This window comes from Vulpes lagopus, chromosome X (assembly GCF_018345385.1).
Source record: "Vulpes lagopus strain Blue_001 chromosome X, ASM1834538v1, whole genome shotgun sequence".
NCBI classification, from domain to species: Eukaryota; Metazoa; Chordata; class Mammalia; order Carnivora; family Canidae; genus Vulpes; species Vulpes lagopus.
Window position 1 is genome coordinate 119,513,562 of NC_054848.1, and position 22,473 is coordinate 119,536,034.

Below are 22,473 nucleotides of genomic sequence, written 5' to 3' on the forward strand. Positions count from 1 at the left end.
TCTAAGGAGTTGGCCTACACTTGCCCATAGTATTCCTGTATAATCCTGTTTATTTCTGTAAGGTCAGTAGTAATGTCCCTTCCTTTAGTTTTAGTAGTTTCAATTCTTCTTTTCTGGGTTTGTCTGTCTAGCTAAAGGTTTACCAGTTCTGTTAATCTTCTCAAAGAACCAACTTTTAGATTCTTTGATTCTCTTTAATATTTTTCTATTCTCTAATTTAATTTCACTCCAATATTTATTATTTTATTCCTTCTACTTGTTTGGGGTTTAGTTGGCTCTTCTATTTCTAGCTTCTTAAAGTAGGTCAGATTATTACTTCTTTATCTGTCTTTTCAATATAGGCTTATAGTTATAAATTTCCCTATGAACACTGCTTTAAGCTTTACATTCCATAAATTTTGGTATATTGTGCATCATTTTCATTCATTTCAAAATATTTTCTAATTTCCCTTGTGATATTTTCTTTGACCCATTCTTTATCTAGGAGTGCACTGTTTATGTAGAACTGCATGTTTCAACACATTTGTGAATTTCTCAAATTCCCTTATTTATTTCTAATTTCATTCAACTGAACACATTTTATATTATTTTAATACTTTTAAACTTACCCAGTCTTGTTTTATGGTCTAACTCTGGGAAATGAACAAGGGGTAGTGGAAAGGGAGGTGGGCAGGGGGACGGGGTGACTGGGTGATGGGCACTGAGGGGGGCACTTGACAGGATGAGCACTGCGTGTTATGCTATATGCTGGCAAATCAAACTCCAATAAAAAATATAAAAAAAAACATATGGTCTACTCCAGAGAAATGTTCCATGTGCTCTCGAGAATAATGTGTTTTTTGATACTGTTGGGTAGAGTGTGGTATGTTTGTCAGATCTAGTTTTTTTATAATTTTGTTCAAAGCTTTTGGGGATCCCTGGGTGGCGCAGCGGTTTGGCGCCTGCCTTTGGCCCAGGGCGCGATCCTGGAGACCCGGGATCGAATCCCACATCGGGCTCCTGGTGCATGGAGCCTGCTTCTCCCTCTGCCTGTGTCTCTGCCTCTCTCTCTCTCTCTCTCTCTCTCTCTCTCTCTCTCTGTGACTATCATAAATAAATAATAAAAAAACATTTTTTAAAAAAAGCTTTTATTACTATGTTGATGTTCTGTCTAGTGATCTGTTAGAAGTGGAGTAGTGAAATCTTTAGTTATTACTGTTGTCTATTTATCCTTTGTAGTGAAATCTTTAGTTATTACTGTTGTCTATTTATCCTTTAAATTCTTTCAGTTTTACTTCATGTATATTGGGGTTCTGTGGTTAGGTACATATATCTTTATAATCATGATAACTTCCTGATGGATTGATCTTTCTATTATTACAAAATCTTCAAGACTTCGTCAGAATGCAGAGGAAGACGATGGGAACAGGGCTCCCTGATTTTACTGAGAATAAGTACTTTTCTTGAATAACACTCCGTAGATTGCTGTGAGCCTTTGGTAAGAGTTTAGAGAAAGCTTATTTTGATAATTTTGAGCTCTCCTTGGTTTTATGGAAGAGATTTTTCAGAAGTCCTTACTCTACCATTTCAGAATTGCTTCCTCATTATAGATGGGGTTTTTGTCAATTTATTTTATATTTTATTTCCAGTATAGTTAACATAGAGTGTTATATTAGTTTCAGGCATGCATTACAGTGATTCAATAATTCCACACATCACCCAGTGCTCATTACAAGTATACTTCTTAATCCTCATCATTTATTTCACCCATCCTCCCACCCACCTACCCTCTGGTAATCACCATTTTGTTCTCATTAGAGATTATTACTTTTTAAAAGTTATCATGATGCACCATGACTTCGGGGTTAGGAAGGCCATCTTTATTTATTTATTTTAAATGTTTTATTTATTTATTCATGAGTGACACACAGAGAGAGAGGCAGAGACATAGGCAGAGGGAGAAGCAGACTGCCTGTGGGAAGCTCGAGGTGGGACTCGATCTCAGGACCCCAGGATCACCACCTGAGCCAAAGGCAGGTGCTCAACCACTGAGCCACCCAGGCATCCCTCATTAGAGATTATTTTAAGGCTGATTTTCACTGCCCACTTAAGAATTTAAGAACTTAAATCACTCTTTCCTTCTTAATACACTTTCTTTGGCTTTCAGGATGATGTGTTTCCTTAAGTTTCCTCATACTTCACTTTTCCTTGCCTCCATATTTCCTGAGTTATTCTCTTCTCTGTAGCCTTTAAATATTATACTAAGGAGACAATCCTTGATACTTATCTATATACAGTCATTTCCTAAGTGATCTCTCCTCACCTATGGCTTTAAATGCTATTTTTATGGATGTCACCTAAATTAAATCTCCAGTCATCTTTTCTGAACACCAGACTTAACATCCCATATAATCAGCACTCAGAAGCACTGTTTTTGTCCCTTTTTAAACACAACCCCACCACAAGTAACCACTTTCCTGAATATTGTTTCTATGTGGAAATTCTTTCCTGGCATTTATTAGAAAATTTATATATTTTTCTGAATATTAAATACTATATTAAATACTATAAAAATAGTTGAAAGATGAGCAAAATGGAAAAAGTTTTATAATTCTCCTATAACTACTAAAGCTTAACAATGGACATAGACATATTACTTATTTGAAGAAACCTACCAATGTCAAGTCAAAAGCAAGACCAAGAAATGCTGGCATATCAAGTCAGAAGTTGTAAAATGTCCAGGTATCAGTAAAGAAGTATATGATGATCTTATCAGTTGATTCTGCTTACTTTAAGTGTATGTTTGTGGCCCTGTATTCTGGTAATGGTGAGTCATTCTTATAAATTGTACATTAATAAATCTACATGCATAGTATACAATATACAATATATACATGCATAGTCTGCAAGTGTTCTTTCAAGAATTAGTTTGAGAAGCAAAATAAACCCTTAAATTGACAGTTTTGACTTTTGATCCTGTGTAGTGCTGTTTACCTTGCTAAGAGATCCAAAAATATTGTTATTCAAATACTATATAGTAAGATTTCCTGGTGTTTTCCAGTTTTTGAGTATCTTTTATATGCTACTGGTCTTTGCTACTGCTTATAAACTATGTCTTATTTATTTAAAAACTTGGATATTCATAGCAATGAGTAAGGAACATTAAGAAGGTTGGAAATGTTTTATGAATAATATTTGATTTATAAAATTTTTAGGCATTCCAACTCTTATTCCTAAATCCTATAGTTCAATATGTCAGAAGTTTGGATAATATTATCAATAGCAATGGTAGATAAACTATTAAAGGCTTCTAATACTACAGATTAATTTTGCTGGGTTTTGTATATGATATAAATGGAACCATACACCATATACCTAGTGTGTCTGGCTTTTGCTCAGCATCAAATCTGTAACCTCATTCATGTTTCTGAGTATGATATACTTGTCATTGTATAGCATTTCATTGTGTGAATATGTCATAGATTTTTTAATCTGTTCTGATGGATATTAGTTTTCAGTTTGGCTCAACTAAAATTAGCTCTGTTATGAACATTCAGTGTATGCCTTTTGGTAGACCTAAATACTGATTGACTTTTAGAAATATATACAGGACTAGTGGGTGCCTGGGTGATGCAGTTGGTTAAAGCATCAAACTCTTGGTTTCTGCTCAGGTCCTAATCTCAGGGTCGTGAGATCAAGCCCTGAGTTGGGCTCCATGCTCATTGTGGAGTCTGCATAAAACTGTCTCTCCCTCTCCCTCTGCCCCTCCCTGCCTTCTCTCTCTCTCTCTCTCTCTCTCTCTCTCAAGTAAATAAATAAATGTTCAAAAGAAGAGAGAGATATTCAGAATTAGAAATGCTAGATTATATTATATGTATCTGTCCAATACTAGTAGATAACACCAATTTCCTAGAAACTTTGTACAATTTTACATTCCTATTAACAGTACATAAGAGTACCGTTGTGTTCCATATCCACACCAAGATTTTGTATTTTCTATCTTTTTTCATTTTAGTTATTCTAGTTGGTGTGGAGTAGTACCCTCTGGATTTTAATTTGCATTTCCCTGCTGACTAATGTAATGGATCACTTTACATGTATGTGTGATTGGGAAACCCTGTTTTACAAGGTGCCTGTTCAACACTTTGACTTTTGTTTTCTATTGAGGTTTCTGTCTACTACTTATAGATTTGTAGGGGGAGGGTCTTAATAATTATGGATTTGAGTCATTTGTCATGCATATGCAATGCAAAATTTTCTCTCCTCCTATGGCTGGCCTTTTCACCATTGTCTTTTGATAAAAAGAATGAATTTTTAATATATTCTAAGTCATCCTCTTTTACGTTTGTGATTAGCACTATTCTAAGTCCTGTTTAAGTAATCTCTACCTCTTTCAAGATCATGAAGACATTCTCTAATATTTTCCTCTAAAAAATTTATTGTTTTACCTTTCACCTTTTTATATCTATTTATATCCATCTGGAATTCATTTTTGTGTATAATGAGAGATACAAGTCAAGATTTCTCTTTCTTCTACCTTCCTTTTCTCCCCCTCTCCCTCCTTTTCCCTTTCCCTCTCTTTGTTTTTAGACTTTCTATTATATCCCATTAATCTACTTGCCTATCTTTCCAACAATAATACCTATAGCTTTAAAACTTTAAAATATAAGTCTTGATACTGGTACTAGATTTGGTTTGATTGTAGGTTCTCCAGTTTTATTTTTCTTCTTCAAGATTGCCTTATTTATTTTTGGCACTTTTATATTTCTATATAAACTTTGGAATCAGGGATCCCTGGGTGGCTCAGTGGTTGAGCACCTGCCTTCAGCCTGGGGGTGATCCTGGAGTCCCGGGATCAAGTCCCACATCGGGCTCCCTGGGTGGAGCCTGCTTCTCCCTTTGCCTGTGTCTCTGCCTCTCTCTCTCTCTCTCTCTCTGTCTCTCATGAATAAATAAATAAAATCTTTTTAAAAAAACAACTTTGGAATCAGTATTGTTCTCTTTGTATTTATCCTTTTTGGTGTTTACCAACTTCTTGAATCTTTGGATTGATAACTTTATTTTTTATTTTTTTAAAGATTTTATTCATTTGTTTATGAAAGACACAGAGAGAGAGGCATAGACACAGACAGAGGGAGAAGCAGGCTCCACCCAGGGAGCCCAACAGGGAGTCCAACCTGAGCCAAAGGCTGATGTTCAACTGCTGAGCCACCCAGGTGTCCCTGGATTGATAACTTTAAAAGCATTTAGCCTTTAGCTACTTAATTATTGTTTTTGCTCCTTTCTCTTCTGTTTTTCTTCTGCAAAATTACACACACTACAATTTATTTTGCTGCATCCCACATGTTTCTTACTCTTTTCTGTATTTCGTCTCTCTGTGCTCAGTTTTGTTCTTTTTTTTTTTTGATTACCCATTTTTTAATGTTATCCAATTCTGTATTCTACTTTTAAACCTATGCACTGAATTCTGAATTTTGCATATAAGTAATATCTAATTTGTTTTTCTTTATATATTCTAATTTTCTGTTGAAATTCTGTTTTATCTCTTATCTATTTTATTCATCTTTTCTTCTTTTTCTTAAACATATTAACCATTGTTTTTAAAAGTCTTCGTCTATAAACTCACATCTGGGTCACCTGCTGATCTATTCCCATATTCCATTTTTGTTTTAAAATCTTGGTAGCGGATAGTCTTTCCTCCTTTATCGAATATTAGATGACCATACATTTCAGGGTCCACTTCTGGGTTCTCTATTCTGTTCCATTGATCTATGTGTCTGTTTTTGTGCCAGTACCACACTGTCTTGATGACCACAGCTTTGTAGTACAACCTGAAATCTGGCATTGTGATGCCCCCAGCTATGGTTTTCTTTTTTAAAATTCCCCTGGCTATTCGGGGTCTTTTCTGATTCCACACAAATCTTAAAATGATTTGTTCTAACTCTCTGAAGAAAGTCCATGGTATTTTGATAGGGATTGCATTAAACGTGTAAATTGCCCTGGGTAACATTGACATTTTTACAATATTAATTCTGCCAATCCATGAGCATGGAATATTTTTCCATCTCTTTGTGTCTTCCTCAATTTCTTTCAGAAGTGTTCTATAGTTTTTAGGGTATAGATCTTTTACCTCTTTGGTTAGGTTTATTGCTAGGTATCTTATGCTTTTGGGTGCAATTGTAAATGGGATTGACTCCTTAATTTCTCTTTCTTCAGTCTCATTGTTAGTGTATAGAAATGCCATTGATTTCTGGGCATTGATTTTATATCCTGCCATGCTACCAAATTGCTGTATGAGTTCTAGCAATCTGGGGGTGGAGGCTTTTGGGTTTTCTATGTAGAGTATCATGTCATCGGCGAAGAGGGAGAGTTTGACTTCTTCTTTGCCAATTTGAATGCCTTTAATGTCTTTTTGTTGTCTGATTGCTGAGGCGAGGACTTCCAGAACTATGTTGAACAGCAGTGGTGAGAGTGGACATCCCTGTCTTGTTCCTGATCTTAGGGGAAAGGCTCCCAGTGCTTCCCCATTGAGAATGTTATTTGCTGTGGGCTAGAAGAGAACACAGGCAACACCCTTTTTGAACTCGGCCACAATAAATTCTTGCAAGATACATCCACAAAGGCAAAAGAAACAAAAGCAAAAATGAACTACTGGGACTTCATCAAGATAAGAAGCTTTTGCACAGCAAAGGATACAGTCAACAAAACTCAAAGACAACCTACAGAATGGGAGAAGATATTTGCAAATGACATATCAGATAAAGGGCTAGTTTCCAAAATCTATAAAGAACTTATTAAACTCAACACCAAAGAAACAGACAATCCAATCATGAAATGGGCAGAAGACATGAAGAGAAATCTCACAGAGGAAGACATGGACATGGCCAACATGCACATGAGAAAATGCTCTGCATCACTTGCCATCAGGGAAATACAAATCAAAACCACAATGAGATACCACCTCACACCAGTGAGAATGGGGAAAATTAACAAGGCAGGAAACAACAAATGTTGGAGAGGATGCGGAGAAAAGGGAACCCTCTTGCACTGTTGGTGGGAATGTGAACTGGTGCAGCCACTCTGGAAAACTGTGTGGAGGTTCCTCAAAGAGTTAAAAATAGACCTGCCCTAAGACCCAGCAATTGCACTGTTGGGGATTTACCCCAAAGATTCAGATGCAATGAAACGGCGGGACACCTGCACCCCGTTGTTTCTAGCAGCAATGGCCACAATAGCCAAAGTGTGGAAGGAGCCTCGGTGTCCATCGAAAGAGGAATGGATAAAGAAGATGTTGTCTATGTATACAATGGAATATTACTCAGCCATTAGAAACGACAAATACCCACCATTTGCTTCAACATGGATGGAACTGGAGGGTATTATGCTGAGTGAAATAAGTCAATCGGAGAAGGACAAACATTATATCATCTCATTCATTTGGGGAATATAAATAATAGTGAAAGGGAATATAAAGGAAGGGAAAAGAAATGTTGGGAAATATCAGGAAGGGAGACAGAACATAAAGACTCCTAACTCTGGGAAACGAACTAGGGGTGGTGGAAGGGGAGCAGGGCGGGTGTTGGAGGGTAATGGGTGACGGGCACTGAGGCGGACACTTGACGGGATGAGCAGTGGGTGTTTTTCTGTATGTTGGTAAATTGAACACCAATAAAAATTAATTTAAAAAAAAGGAAAAGCTAAGAAAGAGGATGAAACCCATAAATTCAAATATAAATAGTAAAAGATCTAAGAAAAAAGAACACAAAAAAAAAGAAATGAAAAAGATCATCAGAAATATGAGTCATAGGGATCCCTGGGTGCCTCAGGGATTTAGCACCTGTCTTCAACATAGGGCGTCATCCTGAAGTCCCGGGATCAAGTCCCACATCAGGCTCCTACATGGGACCTGCTTCTCCCTCTGCCTGTCTCTCTGCCTTTCACTCTTTCTGGGTCTCTCATGAATAAATAAATAAAATCTTAATAAAATAAAATAAAATAAAAATAATACTTGGTAAAGGTCATATGGTCCTCTATTGCTATGCCTAATGATTTTTCTATTGATTTGCAGACATAGTATAACAAACTGTAGAATTTTCAGATGATGTTGATTTCCACCAGAAAGGCTTCATTCTTTCCTTGCTAAACAGCTAGTGTGGGCGAATTATAACCTTAATCCCATAAGAGACTGAGTTGGATTATAGTTTTGGTTAAATTTGGTATGTCTCTGCTGTTCCCCTGTAACTAGGACATAGCTTCTATGGAGTTTTAAACTGATAGCCTGGTGTGACTTATTTTTTATAGCATTGGTAAACCAGCTTTACTTTTCAGAGGTGTTCATATTTTTTTTAACCTTAGGATTTGTGCATATTCAAAATTTAGCAATTGTGTTGAGAGGGACATTAGCCAAGAGTTTGAGACCATCTAGATCTCTATTTTTATCACGTTAGCTCTCTGTGACCATCATGACCATCAAAACTATTGTTTTTTTCCCCTATCATCTAGCAGCAGCCCCAAGCTTAGGGCCAAACTTGAATTCTAAGCTGCAATCTGTGGCCAGAATTGTCAAATACCACAAAAAAATTAAGAAGCTGCAGATCACAAATTCATCTATAAGAGATTCTATTCTTTTTCCAGAATTTTTGTCTTTTGGTTCTCATTGCTTCTACTGTACTAGGTTTTCTAATTGTTCATGAGGGGAGCACTGTTCACCCACAGACACTCTTTCTCACTATTTTTGCCACTGTCACTGTAATCTGAGCTATTACCATTTCTCATCTGAATTACTGCAGTAACCTTTTAACTGGACTTCCTTCTTCTATTCTTCTCATATTTATATTTTCAATAGAGTATCCATAATGGTTCTTTTAAAACATAAGTCAGATAATGTAATCATTTTGTTCCAAATGTTCCAACTACTCCTCATTTTCTCTTAAAATTCAAAGCCCTTTAATGTCCTACAAGACTCTGGATGACATGGCCTCTTCTTTGATCTCATCCTCTCCTAGTACTTTCCCCTTTACTGTGTCTAGCTATATTGGATGTTCCTTGGAGAAGCCAGACACTTTTCTGACTTGGGGTCTTATCCTTGGATGTTCCCTCTACCTGGAGCATAGTTTCCTCTAATATCTGCATTGTTAATGCTGTTACTTCCTTAAAATTTCTGCTTAATTGTCACTTTTTCAAAGATGCCTATGCTGATTGCCCTATTTTAAATTTCAATGGCAACACCTATCTTCCACCTAGACAAGACTGATTCCCCTTATTCTGCAGTACTTTTATATCTTCCCATGGTAATTTTCACTTTACAATATACTTTATACTTTACATTTTAATCTGTTGTTTATTTTCTCTTCCACCATCCCTCTCTCCTCTATAATATAAGCTCCACAAAGACAGGGTCTTTGTTTTATTCATGGATGTATTCTAAACTCCTACAATAGAGCCTGGCACATAAGAGACAATCTATAAGTATTTGACAATGATTGAAAAAATATGTCACATGTAATTATTTGGGTCTTTTCAAATGTACTTTCTACTTTAAAATATAGAGCTAAATTTAATTTAGACACAATCAACACAGACCTTGATATATTGCTCAGATGACTCCCTATATGAAACTTACTTTAAAATTCTTAGAGTTAGAAACTCACTCAAATTCTATTCAATTTTGATTTTTCTAATTTTCTTGAAAATGGGCTATGTATTTACTCATTTCTCTGTCAGATTTACAGTTAATGGTAAAGGCAATACTCTGTAAAAATGAGAAAATTTCCAGGGTCTCTTTCTATCTACCATTTACTGCAGAGAATTAGATAGAACTATATGAGATGCAAGTAAAATAGGCATTTCAAAAATATAAATACATTCTCTTTTGGAAATCTTGTCCTTTGGAAGCTGCTACTATACTCTATATTGGCTCTGGTTTTTTTTTTGTTTTGTTTTGTTCATTCATTCATTCTCAAGTTTTTATTTAAATTGCAGTTAGTTAACATACAGTGTACTGTTAGTTTCAGGTGTTCCAATGTAATGATTCATCACTTATGTACAACACTCAGTGTTCATCACAATATATTAACTCTGTCTTGCTATACCTTCTGGACAATTAGGAAACAGATGTTAATGTTTCAATCTAATGACAAAAATGAGTCTGAAATGGTGAGATAATATTTGCTATCTAGAAAGAAAACAATTAAAAGCTAAGTCTCCTCCTCCTGATCAGTTAGTACTATTCAACCCCACGCTCCTACCCCATTCCCATACCAGCCTGGTTCAGCTTTAGATTTCAGCTTTAGAAACTACTAGGGGACAGAACAGGAAATACTGTTTCTTTTGGAAGAAGATCAGGTAAACAGAAAGTGACAAAATACGTACAGCTTCCAAACTTCAGTGGGCAGGCATGTACATCCATAGGAAAATCTTCCAAATGCATGGGGCACTCAGCATGAATTGTTAACCTAAAAGAAAGGAGAACAGAAAATGAGATTAAGCTAAACTGAATGGGGTTAAACACAGAACTTAGTTCCTATTCACCAACAATGGGGTGCCTCTAAGAATAATGGGGTTTTGTTTATTTAGGTTTAGTGAGATTGAAGTCTTTATGAACACAAGGGATGAATTAAATGAACTAGAGAGTCTCTCAAAGCAGCATTCAGATTTTTAGATCAGATTTGAATCCCATCTTACCGCTTTTAGAGAAACAAATATAATTATCTTCTGTAGCTGAGTTCCTTTACTCAGCTCTCCTCCTCAAAGAAGCCTGAAAACACAAGATTCTGACTCATTCACTCCTGGTAGCAGTTTAGTTATTTATTAAGTAATTCTCAACAGGCTATCAAGTAAGTTAACCAATTTAAAGACTGCACTGGAAAGATGAATATCTTTACCCTGATAATGAATAAGAATGAAAGATGGCTCTGCTGCGTACAGCAACTGCGATAGCTTTGTTGAAGAAGATGACTCTTGGAGAACACATATACACACTTGTGTATGCATGCACATGCATACACGTGCACACAGACACACACACACAACTAGTCAGGAAAAAAATATATAAAGGTAATGGGGGACATCAAAAACCTCAGAGGTTAAGTCTAAAGATCTCATGCTTTTTTAATAGGAATAACCTGTAGGAGAGACTTTATGGATTCCTCAATGAAAATCTGAATGGGGTATGATTTGCCATGCCCACATATTCATCTTTCTGCTTTAGTCTGCTTAAATTATCTATTCAAGATTTCCCCTCTGGGTTCTTTAAAGAATTTTGAGCTTTAGTTTTCCTTTCCTTTCCTACATAGATAGTAGCCTCCTATGTAGAAATGGGACCTACACAGCAAAAATTCAGAGTTCTTTGGAGCCTAGCTCTAATTAGTTATTTCTAGTTAATCAGTATATCTCCCAGTTATACTGGATTCAATCTATGCCATCCTCTTGGAGTTCTAGGTGGCCAACTTGCCAGCATCTCCAATCCTAGTTAATTGTTAAACCTGATGAATGTGTAACACTTCACAAATGATCAGAGGAACAATACTAGACAATGTACAAAGCAGGCTGATTAAAAAAAATATGTTCAGGTGTGTATTAGCAACAACTCTAGGATAAAAGGCAGAAAACAAGTATATGCCCATCTCTTATTTTTAGTTCTCCTATCTAAACAGTAAGAGATAGAAACTAGATGGCAAGTGTCCTCGTAGACCTAATTAATCCCTTTGATATTCATAAAATTTTCCATGTGTCTTGGACAAAAGCTTAATTCTCAAGTCAGCCTGCAATATCCTACCAATTCACTCTTTATTCTCAAGGAATAAAAGGGGTTTCATAATTCAAGGAATTTGACACACGGAAATGTATTTTACTCAGAAACCTGTTCCTTGTGTTGGATACTTAAAAGATTTCATGAGGGTTTAATAAAGAAAATTGTGTTCCTTCTTTCCACTTATATTAGTATTTCTAAGACACTGCCTTTTATGAGTAATACCAAGGGGAAATTACTTTATGTCTACCCAGCAGTCCTGGAGACATGGCAAATAAGACCACAACAAATAGATTATCAAAGCAAGATGCAAAGGGTACTGATTTCTGATTAATGGAGGATCTTATTTATATAACTTTTCTGTCTTCTTTCCCACACACTCTGCGCTCATCCTACCTAGGCACACAGCAAAGAGGAGAGAGCAGATGTGGGTGAGAGCAGGGTATTTCACAAGCCAGTTTATACTGTGATCTTTTTAAGATTTTATTTATTTAAGAGAGAGAAAGAGAGTACAAGCAGAAGGAGGGGCAGTGGGAGAGGGAGAATCAGGCTCCTGCTCAGCAGGGAGCCCAATGTGGGGCTCTATCCCAGGACGGAGGGATCATGTCCCAAGTCAAAAGCAGATGCCAAACTGACTGAGACACCCAGGTGCCCCCAATGTGCCGTGTTCTTCTCATTGGTTCTTTTTTTTTAATGTTGTCCTTTTTTAAAAAAGATTTTATTTATTTATTCATGAGAGATAGAGAGAGAGGCAGAGACATGGACAGAGAGAGAAGCAAGCTCCCTGCAGGGAGACCTATGTGGGGCTCAATCCCAGGACCCCAGGATCACACCCTGAGCCGAAGGCAGACACTCAACCACTGAGCCACCCAGGCATCCCTTCTCACTGGTTCTTAAGCACATCCTAATGCTCTCTGACATCCCATGTCATGCTGTCTTCTTCCTTTCTTCCTTCTCTTTACCTTGTTAGAACTTTCAAGACCCCTTCAAGCTTCTCTGCAGCAGAAAGCAGACTAACTATACTCAGACTAATATCCTCATCACTATAATCTATGTCATAAACATTTCCATCCCCTCCAAAAGTTTCCTTCCACTCTCTTTTTATTATTGTCGTTGTTATTGTTGTTGTTTCATATGACAAGAACACTTAACATAAGATCTGTCCACTTAGCAAATTTTTAAGTATACTATAGAATATTGTTAATTGAGAAAAGGACCTGAATAGATATTACTCCAAAGAAGACATATAACACAGGTATATTAAAAGGCACTCAATATCACTAATCATCAGGGAAATGCAAATGAAATCCACAATGAGATATTACCTCATACCTGTTAGATAGATTATTATCAAAAAAGACAAGAGATAGCAAGTGTTGATGAGGATGTGGAGAAAAGGCAACCCTGTGCACTGTTAGTGGGAATGTAAATTGGTGCAGCCACTAGGGAAAACAGTATGGAGGTGCTTCAAAAAATTAAAAATAGAATTACCTTAGGATCCAGCAATCCTACTTTTAAGAATATATATACAAAGTTACTGAAATCAGGATTTCAAAGAGATATCTGCACTCCCATGTTCATTACAGCATTATCCACAATAGCCAAGACATGGAAGCAATCTAAGTATTCATCAATAGGTGGATAAGAAAATGTATCCCCGAGTTAGGAGTCTTTATGTTCTGTCTCCCTTCCTGATATTTCCCAACATTTCTTTTCCCTTCCTTTATATTCCCTTTCACTATTATTCATATTCCCCAAATGAATGAGAACATACACTGTTTGTCCTTCTCCGATTGACTTATTTCACTCAGCATAATACCCTCCAGTTCCATCCACGTTGAAGCAAATGGTGGGTATTTGTCGTTTCTAATTGCTGAGTAATATTCCATTGTATACCAATAAAAGTTAATTAAAAAAAAAAAACAGGTGAAATAGGAATATCCTAGGATTAAGAATAAAGATATATCTTGATCAAAGCAAAAAAAAAAAAAAAAAAAAAGAAAATGTATATAAACATACAATGGAATATCATTTAGCCTTAACAAAAGAAGGACATCCTGCCTTTTCAACCACATTGATGAACTTAGAGGACATTATGCTAAGTGAAATAAACCAGAGAAAGAAAGACAAATAACTACAAATACTATGATCTCTCTTAGATGTAGAATCTAAAATAGTCAAACTCATAGAAGCAGAGAGTAGAATGGTGATTGCCAGGGCCTGATGGGGAGGGAAGGGGGAGATATTAGTGAAACAGTACTAAGTCTTAGTTTACAAGGTAAATAAGTCCTAGAGACCTATTGTACAGCAAATTATCTTCAGTGGGTTTTTCATGAAAGGCCAGAGGCCCCTCAAAATGTGACATTCAGATCATAGGGACTTTGTTCCAGTCCAAGGTTTGGCCTGCTTTGATTCTTACGCAAAAACAAGACAGGAAAAAAAGAAAAAAACAAGACAGGAAGTAAGAGGCAATTCAGGAAATAAGAGGCAATTCAGGAAATCTCTTTCTCTGGGGGTAAAGGATACAGGATAGAAAGGAAGCCCTTTTTAGCACTGCATGTGTGCATACATGTGTACACATGCACACACACACACCCTCCCCTCCATTACTGTGTTTTGCAGCATCCTGGCTTCCTTGTCACCCTACCCTTTGCTGCTCAACAGTTGGTTTCTATTACACCAGAGTAAAAAGTTACAGTTTTATTACTGCTATGGCCCCCTAACTGGTCTCTCTTCTGTCACCCTTTGCTTTTACAGTGTATTCTCCACACAATAGCTTTCTAATGCTTCCTTATCATTTTTAAGTATGTATTTATGTATGTATGTACGTACGTATGTATGTATTTGACAAAGAGAAAGAGAGAGGATGCACACAAGCAGGGGGAGAGGGAGAAGCAGACTCCCCGCTGAGCAGGGAGCCTGACATGGGGCTCAATCCCAGGAGCCCGGGACATGACCTGAGCCAAAGGCAAGATGCTTAACAGACTGAGTCACCCAGGTGCCCCTAATGATTCCTCATCTCCTACAGACAAAAAGCCAAAGTCCTTGTCATAGCTGAGAGGGTCTTGTATGACCTTCTGTTCCCCTCTGGCTTATCTCCTACAATGCCCTCCATTGTTCACTTTGTTCTAGCCACACTGGCTTCCTTGCTGCCTTATTGAAAACATCTGGTTTTATTTCCTCAGGTGTTTTACATATGATGAAACTGAAGGGAAGGAAATTGTCCATATCACCTAACAAGTCTGGTCCAGAGCTGACTAAAAATTTCCTGATTCTTTGGTGGAGTCATCAAATATTTTTTCTAAAGATTTTATTTATTTATTCATAAGAGACACAGAGAGAAGGCAGAGACATAGGCAGAGGGAGAAGCAGGCTCCTCGCAGGGAGCCCATTGTGGGACTTGATCCTGGGACTCAGGGATTACGCCCTGAGCTGAAGGCAGACACTCAACCACTGAGCCACCCAGGCATCCCTCATCAAGATTTTTGACCACCTACTAGGTGTCAGTTATTATTCTAAGCAATTTAAGTACATTAGTAAACATACCAAGAATGCTGCTCTCTAGGGCTTACATTTGAGTAGAGGGAAGACCAAAAATAATTAAAAGGTAAATAAGTAAGTAAGAAAATAAATAAATAAATCATATAGTAAAAGGTAATATGCCTCAGGAAGAAAAATAATATTTGAGTAAAAAGTATTAGAGAGGGATTGCAATTTTCAATAAGGTTTTTAGGGAATACCTCACTGAGTAGGTGACATTTGAGCAATGACCTGAAGGAAATGAGACTGAGCCTTGTAGACACTTGGAGGAAGAACATTAAAAGTAGTGGGAGTAATAAATGCAAAGGCCTTGAGGTAGAAGTTTGTCCAGTATATTCAAGGAATAGCAAGTAGACCACTGTGGCTATAGTGGAGACATGAAGAAGAAAGATTAATAAAAGACAAATTTAAAGAGGAAATTATGGGAAAATGGCCCTCCTAGAATATTTTGGTTTTCACCTTAAATGAAATATGGAGGTATTGCATGATTTTTAGTAGAATGGTGATTTGATCTAATGTTTTAGGATTATTCTGGCAGCTGTGTAAAGAATAACTTGCAGGGCAACAGCAGGAAGATGAAATTCAGCACCCATTCATGATCCAAAACTCTCAAAAAACTACAAATAGAAGGTAACTTTGTCATCTGATAAATAATATTTATGAAAAATCTACATTTAGAATCATACTTTATGATGAAAGACTACTTCCTCTTACAATCATGAACAAGATAATGATGTCCACTCTCTCTCATTAAGCATTTTCTTGGAGATTTTAATCAGTCTAAGAAGAAAAGCAATGGGAAGTGACTGCTAATGGTTATGGAGTTTCTTTTTTAGAGCAATTAAAATATTCTGAAGTTACATATTGGTGATGCCTGCACAACCCTGTAAATATATCAGAAAACATTTACTTATACACTTTAAAAGGGTAAATTATGGGACATGTGAATCATATTTCAGTAAAGCTATTTACAAATTTAGGCAAGCTATGGGTGCCTGGTGGCTCAGTTGGTTAAGCATCTGCCTTTGGCTCAGGTCATGATCTCAGGTCCTGGGATCAAGGCCCACATGGAGCCCCACATGGAGCCCCACATTGAGCTCCCTGATCAGCAGGGAGTCTGCTTCTCCCTCTCCCTCTGCTCCTCCCCCCTTGCTCAGGTGTGTATTCTCTCTCTCTCTCTCTTATTTTTTTTTAAACTTTTATTTATTTATGATAGTCACACAGGGAGAGAGAGAGAGAGAGGCAGAGACACAGGCAGAGGGAGAAGCAGGCTCCATGCACCGGGAGCCCGACGTGGGATTCGATCCCGGGTCTCCAGGATTGCGCCCCAGGCCAAAGGCAGGTGCTAAACCGCTGCGCCACCCAGGGATCCCCTCTCTCTCTCTTTTAAATACATAAATGAAATCTTTTAAAAAATTTAGGCAAGCTAAAGAAGTTAAAGATATAAAAAAGGGAAAATAAGAGGCAAAACTGTCTTTAATTTCAAGTAACAGTTTTTAGATATTCCATGTTTATAGAAGTCCTAACATCATTAAGATTCTCTCCAAATTAATCAATAGATTCAACACATTCCTTATCAAAATCTCAGAAGCTTTTCTTTTTGTAAAAATAGCAAGCTGATCCTAAAAGTTATATAGGAATACAAAGAATCTAGAATAAGTAATACATATTTAAAAAGAAAAAAAAAACTGTGAGTACTTTTACTTCCCAACTTCAAAATATACCAGCAAGCTACAGTAATCAATACAGCATGGACTTGGTCTAAAGATAGGCAATATAGATGAAAGGAAAAGAATAGAAAGCCCAGAGATGAACTTCCACATTTATGGTGAGTTGATTTTGACCAAGATTCAAGGCAATTCAATGCATAAAAAAATAGCAATTTCAATAAATGGTGCTGGGAGAATATCTACATGCAAAAAAGATGAACATAGACTCTTATATCATAAACAAAAATCAACTCTAATGGAACATAGACTAAAATTTAAGAGCTAAAAGTACTAAAAAATCATAGGAGAAAAATCTTTATAATCTGGAGTCAGGCAAAGATTTCTTAGAACAACAAAAATATGAGCTATAAAAAATAAAAAGTATGAAAAAGTATGAAAAAATGGACTCATCAAAATTTAAACATTTTGCTCTTCAAAAGACACCATAAGAAAATGAAAAGACAGAAAAAAAGAAAATGAAGACAGCCATAAAATGGGTAAATATATTTGTGAATCATGTATTGATAAAGAATCTGTATTAAGAAAATATAAATAATTCTTACAACTCAAAAATGAGAAAAACAGCCCAATTTGAAAATGAGGAAGATATTTAAATATACATTTAATTTAAAAATTTTTGTCAAGTAATATGAACATAAAAAGATACACAACCTCATCAGTCATTTAGGGAAATACAAATTAAAATCACAGTGAGATACTGCTACATGTATATCAGAATGGCTAAAATAAAAAAAAAGACTGACAATATCAAGTGTTTCCAAGAATTTGGATAAAATGTAACCTCATAAATCATTGGTGGAAATGTATAATGCTAAAGCACACTTTGGAAAACATTTTGGCAGTTTCTTAAAAAATTAAACATATACTTCCTTTAAAAGCCCGTGGTTCCACTCTAATTCTTTTTTATCCAAGAGAGAAACATATGTCCATGGAAAAACTTGTTCATGGAATTATTTACGATAGCCAAAAGTTGGGAACAACCTAATGTCCACCAAATAATGAATGAACAAAATGTGGTAGATTCACACAATAGAATATTAATCATTAATGAAAAGGAATAAGGACAACAACATGAGGGCACTTGGATGGCTCAGTTGAGCACCCAACTCTTGATTTCAGCTCAGTTCATGATCTCAGGGTCCAGATAGAGCCCTGTGCAGACTCTGTACTTGGGCAGGACCCTGCCTAAAATCCTCTCTCTCTCTCTTACTCTCCGTTTCCCCATCCTCCTCCTTGCACATTCTCGCTCATTCTCTAAAAACAAACAAGCATAAGGACAACATGGATGATTCTCAAGTGCATTATGCTACGTGAAAGTAACCAGACACAAAAGGTCACATACTGTATGTTTCTATTCACATTTAGTGTCCAGGAAAGGTAAATCTATAAAGACAGGAAGTAGATTAGTGGTTGCCTGAGACTGGGGTTGGGAATCAATGATGACTACAGATTCGTGGAGAATTTTTTAGAGGTGATAGAAATATTCTAAATCTGTGGTTATAGTTGCACAACTCTGTAAATTTACTAAAAATCATTGAATTGTACTCTTAAAACAGATAAATTTATCATATGTAAATAATACTTCAAAAAGAGCTCTTATAAAATTTAAAAAAAGCAAGAGAGGCATTATAGCATAGCTTTTAAGAGCATGGATTCCAAAGCTAGACTATAATATTTACAGCCCAACTCTACCTTTTAGTAGCTATATGCAAGTTATTTCAGTTCTCTGTGCTTTGTTAGCTTACATTTTACAAATGCTAATTAAAGTTCTAAAAATGGATAACATTATGAAGGAAGACAAGAAGTCTAAGGGCTGAGATTCAGGGTACAATAATTGGATTAATGTCTTTTACAATGGATCCTAATACCAGTGATCATCAAGATCTCATCTATTTCCTATATTATGCACTACCAATGGATAGTATAAATTTTACCTCTCTTGGAAGGTATGTATCAGAATCTCAAAGTGGAAAGGAAGCATGAAATAAGGAGGTAAATGACAGGCTGACTATGGTGGTCTGAAAATGTTTACCCCAATGATCATGCTATGCCATCTCATTTAGAATACCTGCTAGTGACTTAGAGCCACTGAGTCAATAGTTTCTTTTCTACTCCTTTGGAACTGAGACAAATTTGTGACTTGGTTATTTGGTGCCCTATCTCATCCCCAATGGAAATATCTAAGTACATTTCCAAAATGAGCACACATATCAGAGACTATTCTTACTATGTGATTTGCTGATTATTTTTTTACTATATCATTGACACAAAAGCCAAGGCTTACTTATATTTATTATATAGTGCTTTGCATTTTTAGAATTTTTTTGGAACTTGTCTCCTGAACTAGACTGAATACCACACGTAAGTCATTTGCTTTTAGGTGGTAATGTACCCAAATGTACTAACCCAACAAGAAAAAATCTCCAACTCAGATGTTAATGCATCCATGTTCTCAGTACCCATTTGCCTTAGGCCCAAGAAAGCAATCCTCCTGGAAAATGAGTCTCTGGTCCTCATATCTTGATAATACTTCTCACTTTACTAAGCTACATGTCATTTCTTTAGCCTTCTACTACTGCAATGCCTACAACACATTCCTTATCTAGAACACTGTGGAGCTATATGCATAACATTTGTACACTCCAAAATATGCATGTCATACCTCAAGAGTTCTAGAAACTATAAAATGAATATGAATCAAAATGAATCACCTAGTTCTCAACTGCCACACAGAAAAACATCACATTATTTCTAGATTTATGCATATAGAATACCAATTTTTTTTAAAGTAGAGGCGTAACATAGGAAAAAAATCTAGAGAAGTTTCTGAACTGAAGCTTTAAAGGTTAAAGATCTAAATTTTATTGAGTATATGCACTCATTGTTCAGTGAGATAGTCAACACATTAATAAAGGAAGAAGAAGCTTAAATTTAGTTGGCACAAGGGTCTCTGGAGTTCAGTATGAGTCTCACTGTAGACAATATGTCACCTGGTGTTTTACAAATGGAACAATCTGCTCTGAATTCTGAGAAATGTTCTTTCTAAAAACCAAAGGGTAAAAAACACTATTCCAGAAGTGATTGAGAGGCGAGGCAGTCTCTTTCTATGACCATAGAATAAAGGACAGGATGTGAAATCTATGCTAAAAAAGAAAAGAGAGTAAATCATTACTAGCCATTATCAGTAGAGGATGAGCCATTTCAGATATACAAATACCAAACACCAAAACCAAGCAGCACATTAGTCATAAGAATCCCACATGTCTGCAGGCTTACCATTAAATCCTTGAGGTATAGGCAAAAGGCTTTAGTACACTGGAAGGCCCTTGGGCTTCCTAATTGGAAAACTGCCATTTACCACTGAATTTAGCCTTTTAGGGAGTACACATAAGTTTTAACAATTACCTCAGACGTGTAGCTCCAGCCTCATTTTCTAACATTCACACTTTCCCTGACTCTCCAGCCATCTGCAGATATGTGTGATTTCACCACACAAAGCTCTCATGTTTCTGTCTTTGGACACATTGTGTTTTTTTTTTCTACCTAAAATGTCATTTCCCTTGATATGTGCAACAAATTTCCTTCAAGTCCTTGCTCAAATATTACCTCTTCCATAATACTTTGTATATGTGCTGTAGGCATAGTGAGTTCTCCAGCCCACAGAAATCCCAGAGTTCTTTAGACAAATACTTTAGTTTTTAGTACTGTTCAAAAAACTTTCTAGGCCCAAGATGAAGCTGTTCCTGCTTTGGATGCTACGTCAACAAACTGAAACTTAGATGACTTCTGTGTTCCTATAAATATTCTACTTAACCAGAAATACAGTATATTTAGTCAGCCAATCCCCAAATGCCAAGCCAACACTGGACCTTTTCATCCCAAACAAGGTTGACTATATGGCCCTGGCCAATCAGATATTTTCTACCTTTCTCTTCCTACTTCTTTATTCTTTATCCTATGAAAGCTTTCTGTCTTCTGCCCCATTTTTCAATTTTGCAAAAAGAGACTGTCCACTTCATGAAGTGAAATAAAGTTTGTTAGTATTAACTAAATTGTTTTCTTTAATCATTTTTAGTAGCGCATAAGATTATCAGGATCTGCTTATGTGTCTGTCTCCTGAACAGGACTGTAACTTGAAAGAAGAGTCTCTATCATTATAATCCTACACCTCTTATGGTGGTTTGCCCATAGGAGATAGGCAATAAATGCTTCTCGACCTAATAAATATTCTGTAAGATTAAGTAGTTATTTTCAATCCTGTTTCCCAGAAGAAGAAACTAGGGCCCAGAGAGGGGAAATGCCTTGTCCATGGTTACATGCTGATATGGGCCAGAGTTGGGGCTCTTACCCAGAGCTCCTACTTCCTACTCTAAAGTTCATTTCAGGGGATCCCTGGGTGGCGCAGCGGTTTGGCGCCTGCCTTTGGCCCAGGGCGCGATCCTGGAGACCCAGGATCGAATCCCACGTCGGGCTCTGGGTGCATGGAGCCTGCTTCTCTCCCTCTGCCTATGTCTCTGCCTCTCTCTCTCTCTCTGTGACTGTAATAAAAAAAAATAAATAAATAAAGTTCATTTCACTATGACATACAGTCTCCACTATGTCTAGGAGTAGCATCTAAAATAGCTTCATTCTTTGGGATTAGAGGGACTCTTCTGGTGATCTGTAAATCCCCTCCCCTTTCGTGTTAGAATGAGCTTTTTAAACAGACTCAATCTGTCTGGAGATCAGCTTCTTGCCTTTAAGAATAAAGGCAATTCTTGCTATTTCGAGGCCCTGATTTCCTCTTCCAGCTGACCATTTGTTAATACATTCTTCCTTTCTTCCCTCCAGCTCAATGCCAGTTCTCCTGTGAAACCCTTCCACATCTAGACCCATGCCTCCAAGTCATAGGGAAACCTGTATTCTTTAGTTCAAAGCACTTCATTCTTGGCTTTTTGTGAAAATTCTAATATGCCTCGTAGTACAATGAATGATCTGTCCCATCTTTCCTGCCAGGATATGAGTTCATGGAAGGTAGGAATTGATATCACCACACAGAGTATGCAGCATAATTTGTGATTGATTGAGGACTTCTACTATTACTTGCTTCTCACCTCATTGTAAGCTTTCTCAGAGCCCAAAATGAGCCACTCCACATCTTCTATGCCCTTACCTCTATTCATTAGAGTGAGGCTCACTAAGTATGGTTCCGTGAGTCAGTTTCTAGCTTAATGGAAGAGGAACTACAGGTAGAAAGGGCAAAAGCCATTAAAAAAAAAAGGACTGGGAAACAAAGCTATTGGCGCGTGGCTGATTCGACTACATTAAATCCTACAGAGCTAACAATGTGATCCAAATGCCTTCCCTGGTTCCTGGCCATTTCAGAGGCAATCTCTATAATAAAGATTCATATGCAAGCTATTTGCATCTAAAGTAGGAAAAGACTAGCTTTCCTGTTATCATTTTCACCATTTACCTTTGAAATAATTTGTCTTT

At 36.7% G+C, this 22,473-nt stretch overlaps 1 protein-coding gene across 2 annotated transcripts in view; it reads right to left on the reverse strand.

The window, feature by feature from the left end:
- Nucleotides 1-22,473, reverse strand: part of GABRA3 (gamma-aminobutyric acid type A receptor subunit alpha3) — a 335,382-nt gene that overhangs the window by 66,769 nt on the left and 246,140 nt on the right. For both annotated transcript variants that reach the window (XM_041741466.1, XM_041741465.1), the window contains exon 6: nucleotides 10,351-10,433. In XM_041741466.1, the coding sequence (XP_041597400.1) occupies nucleotides 10,351-10,433 (83 nt within the window). The remainder of the gene's footprint in view (nucleotides 1-10,350; nucleotides 10,434-22,473) is intronic.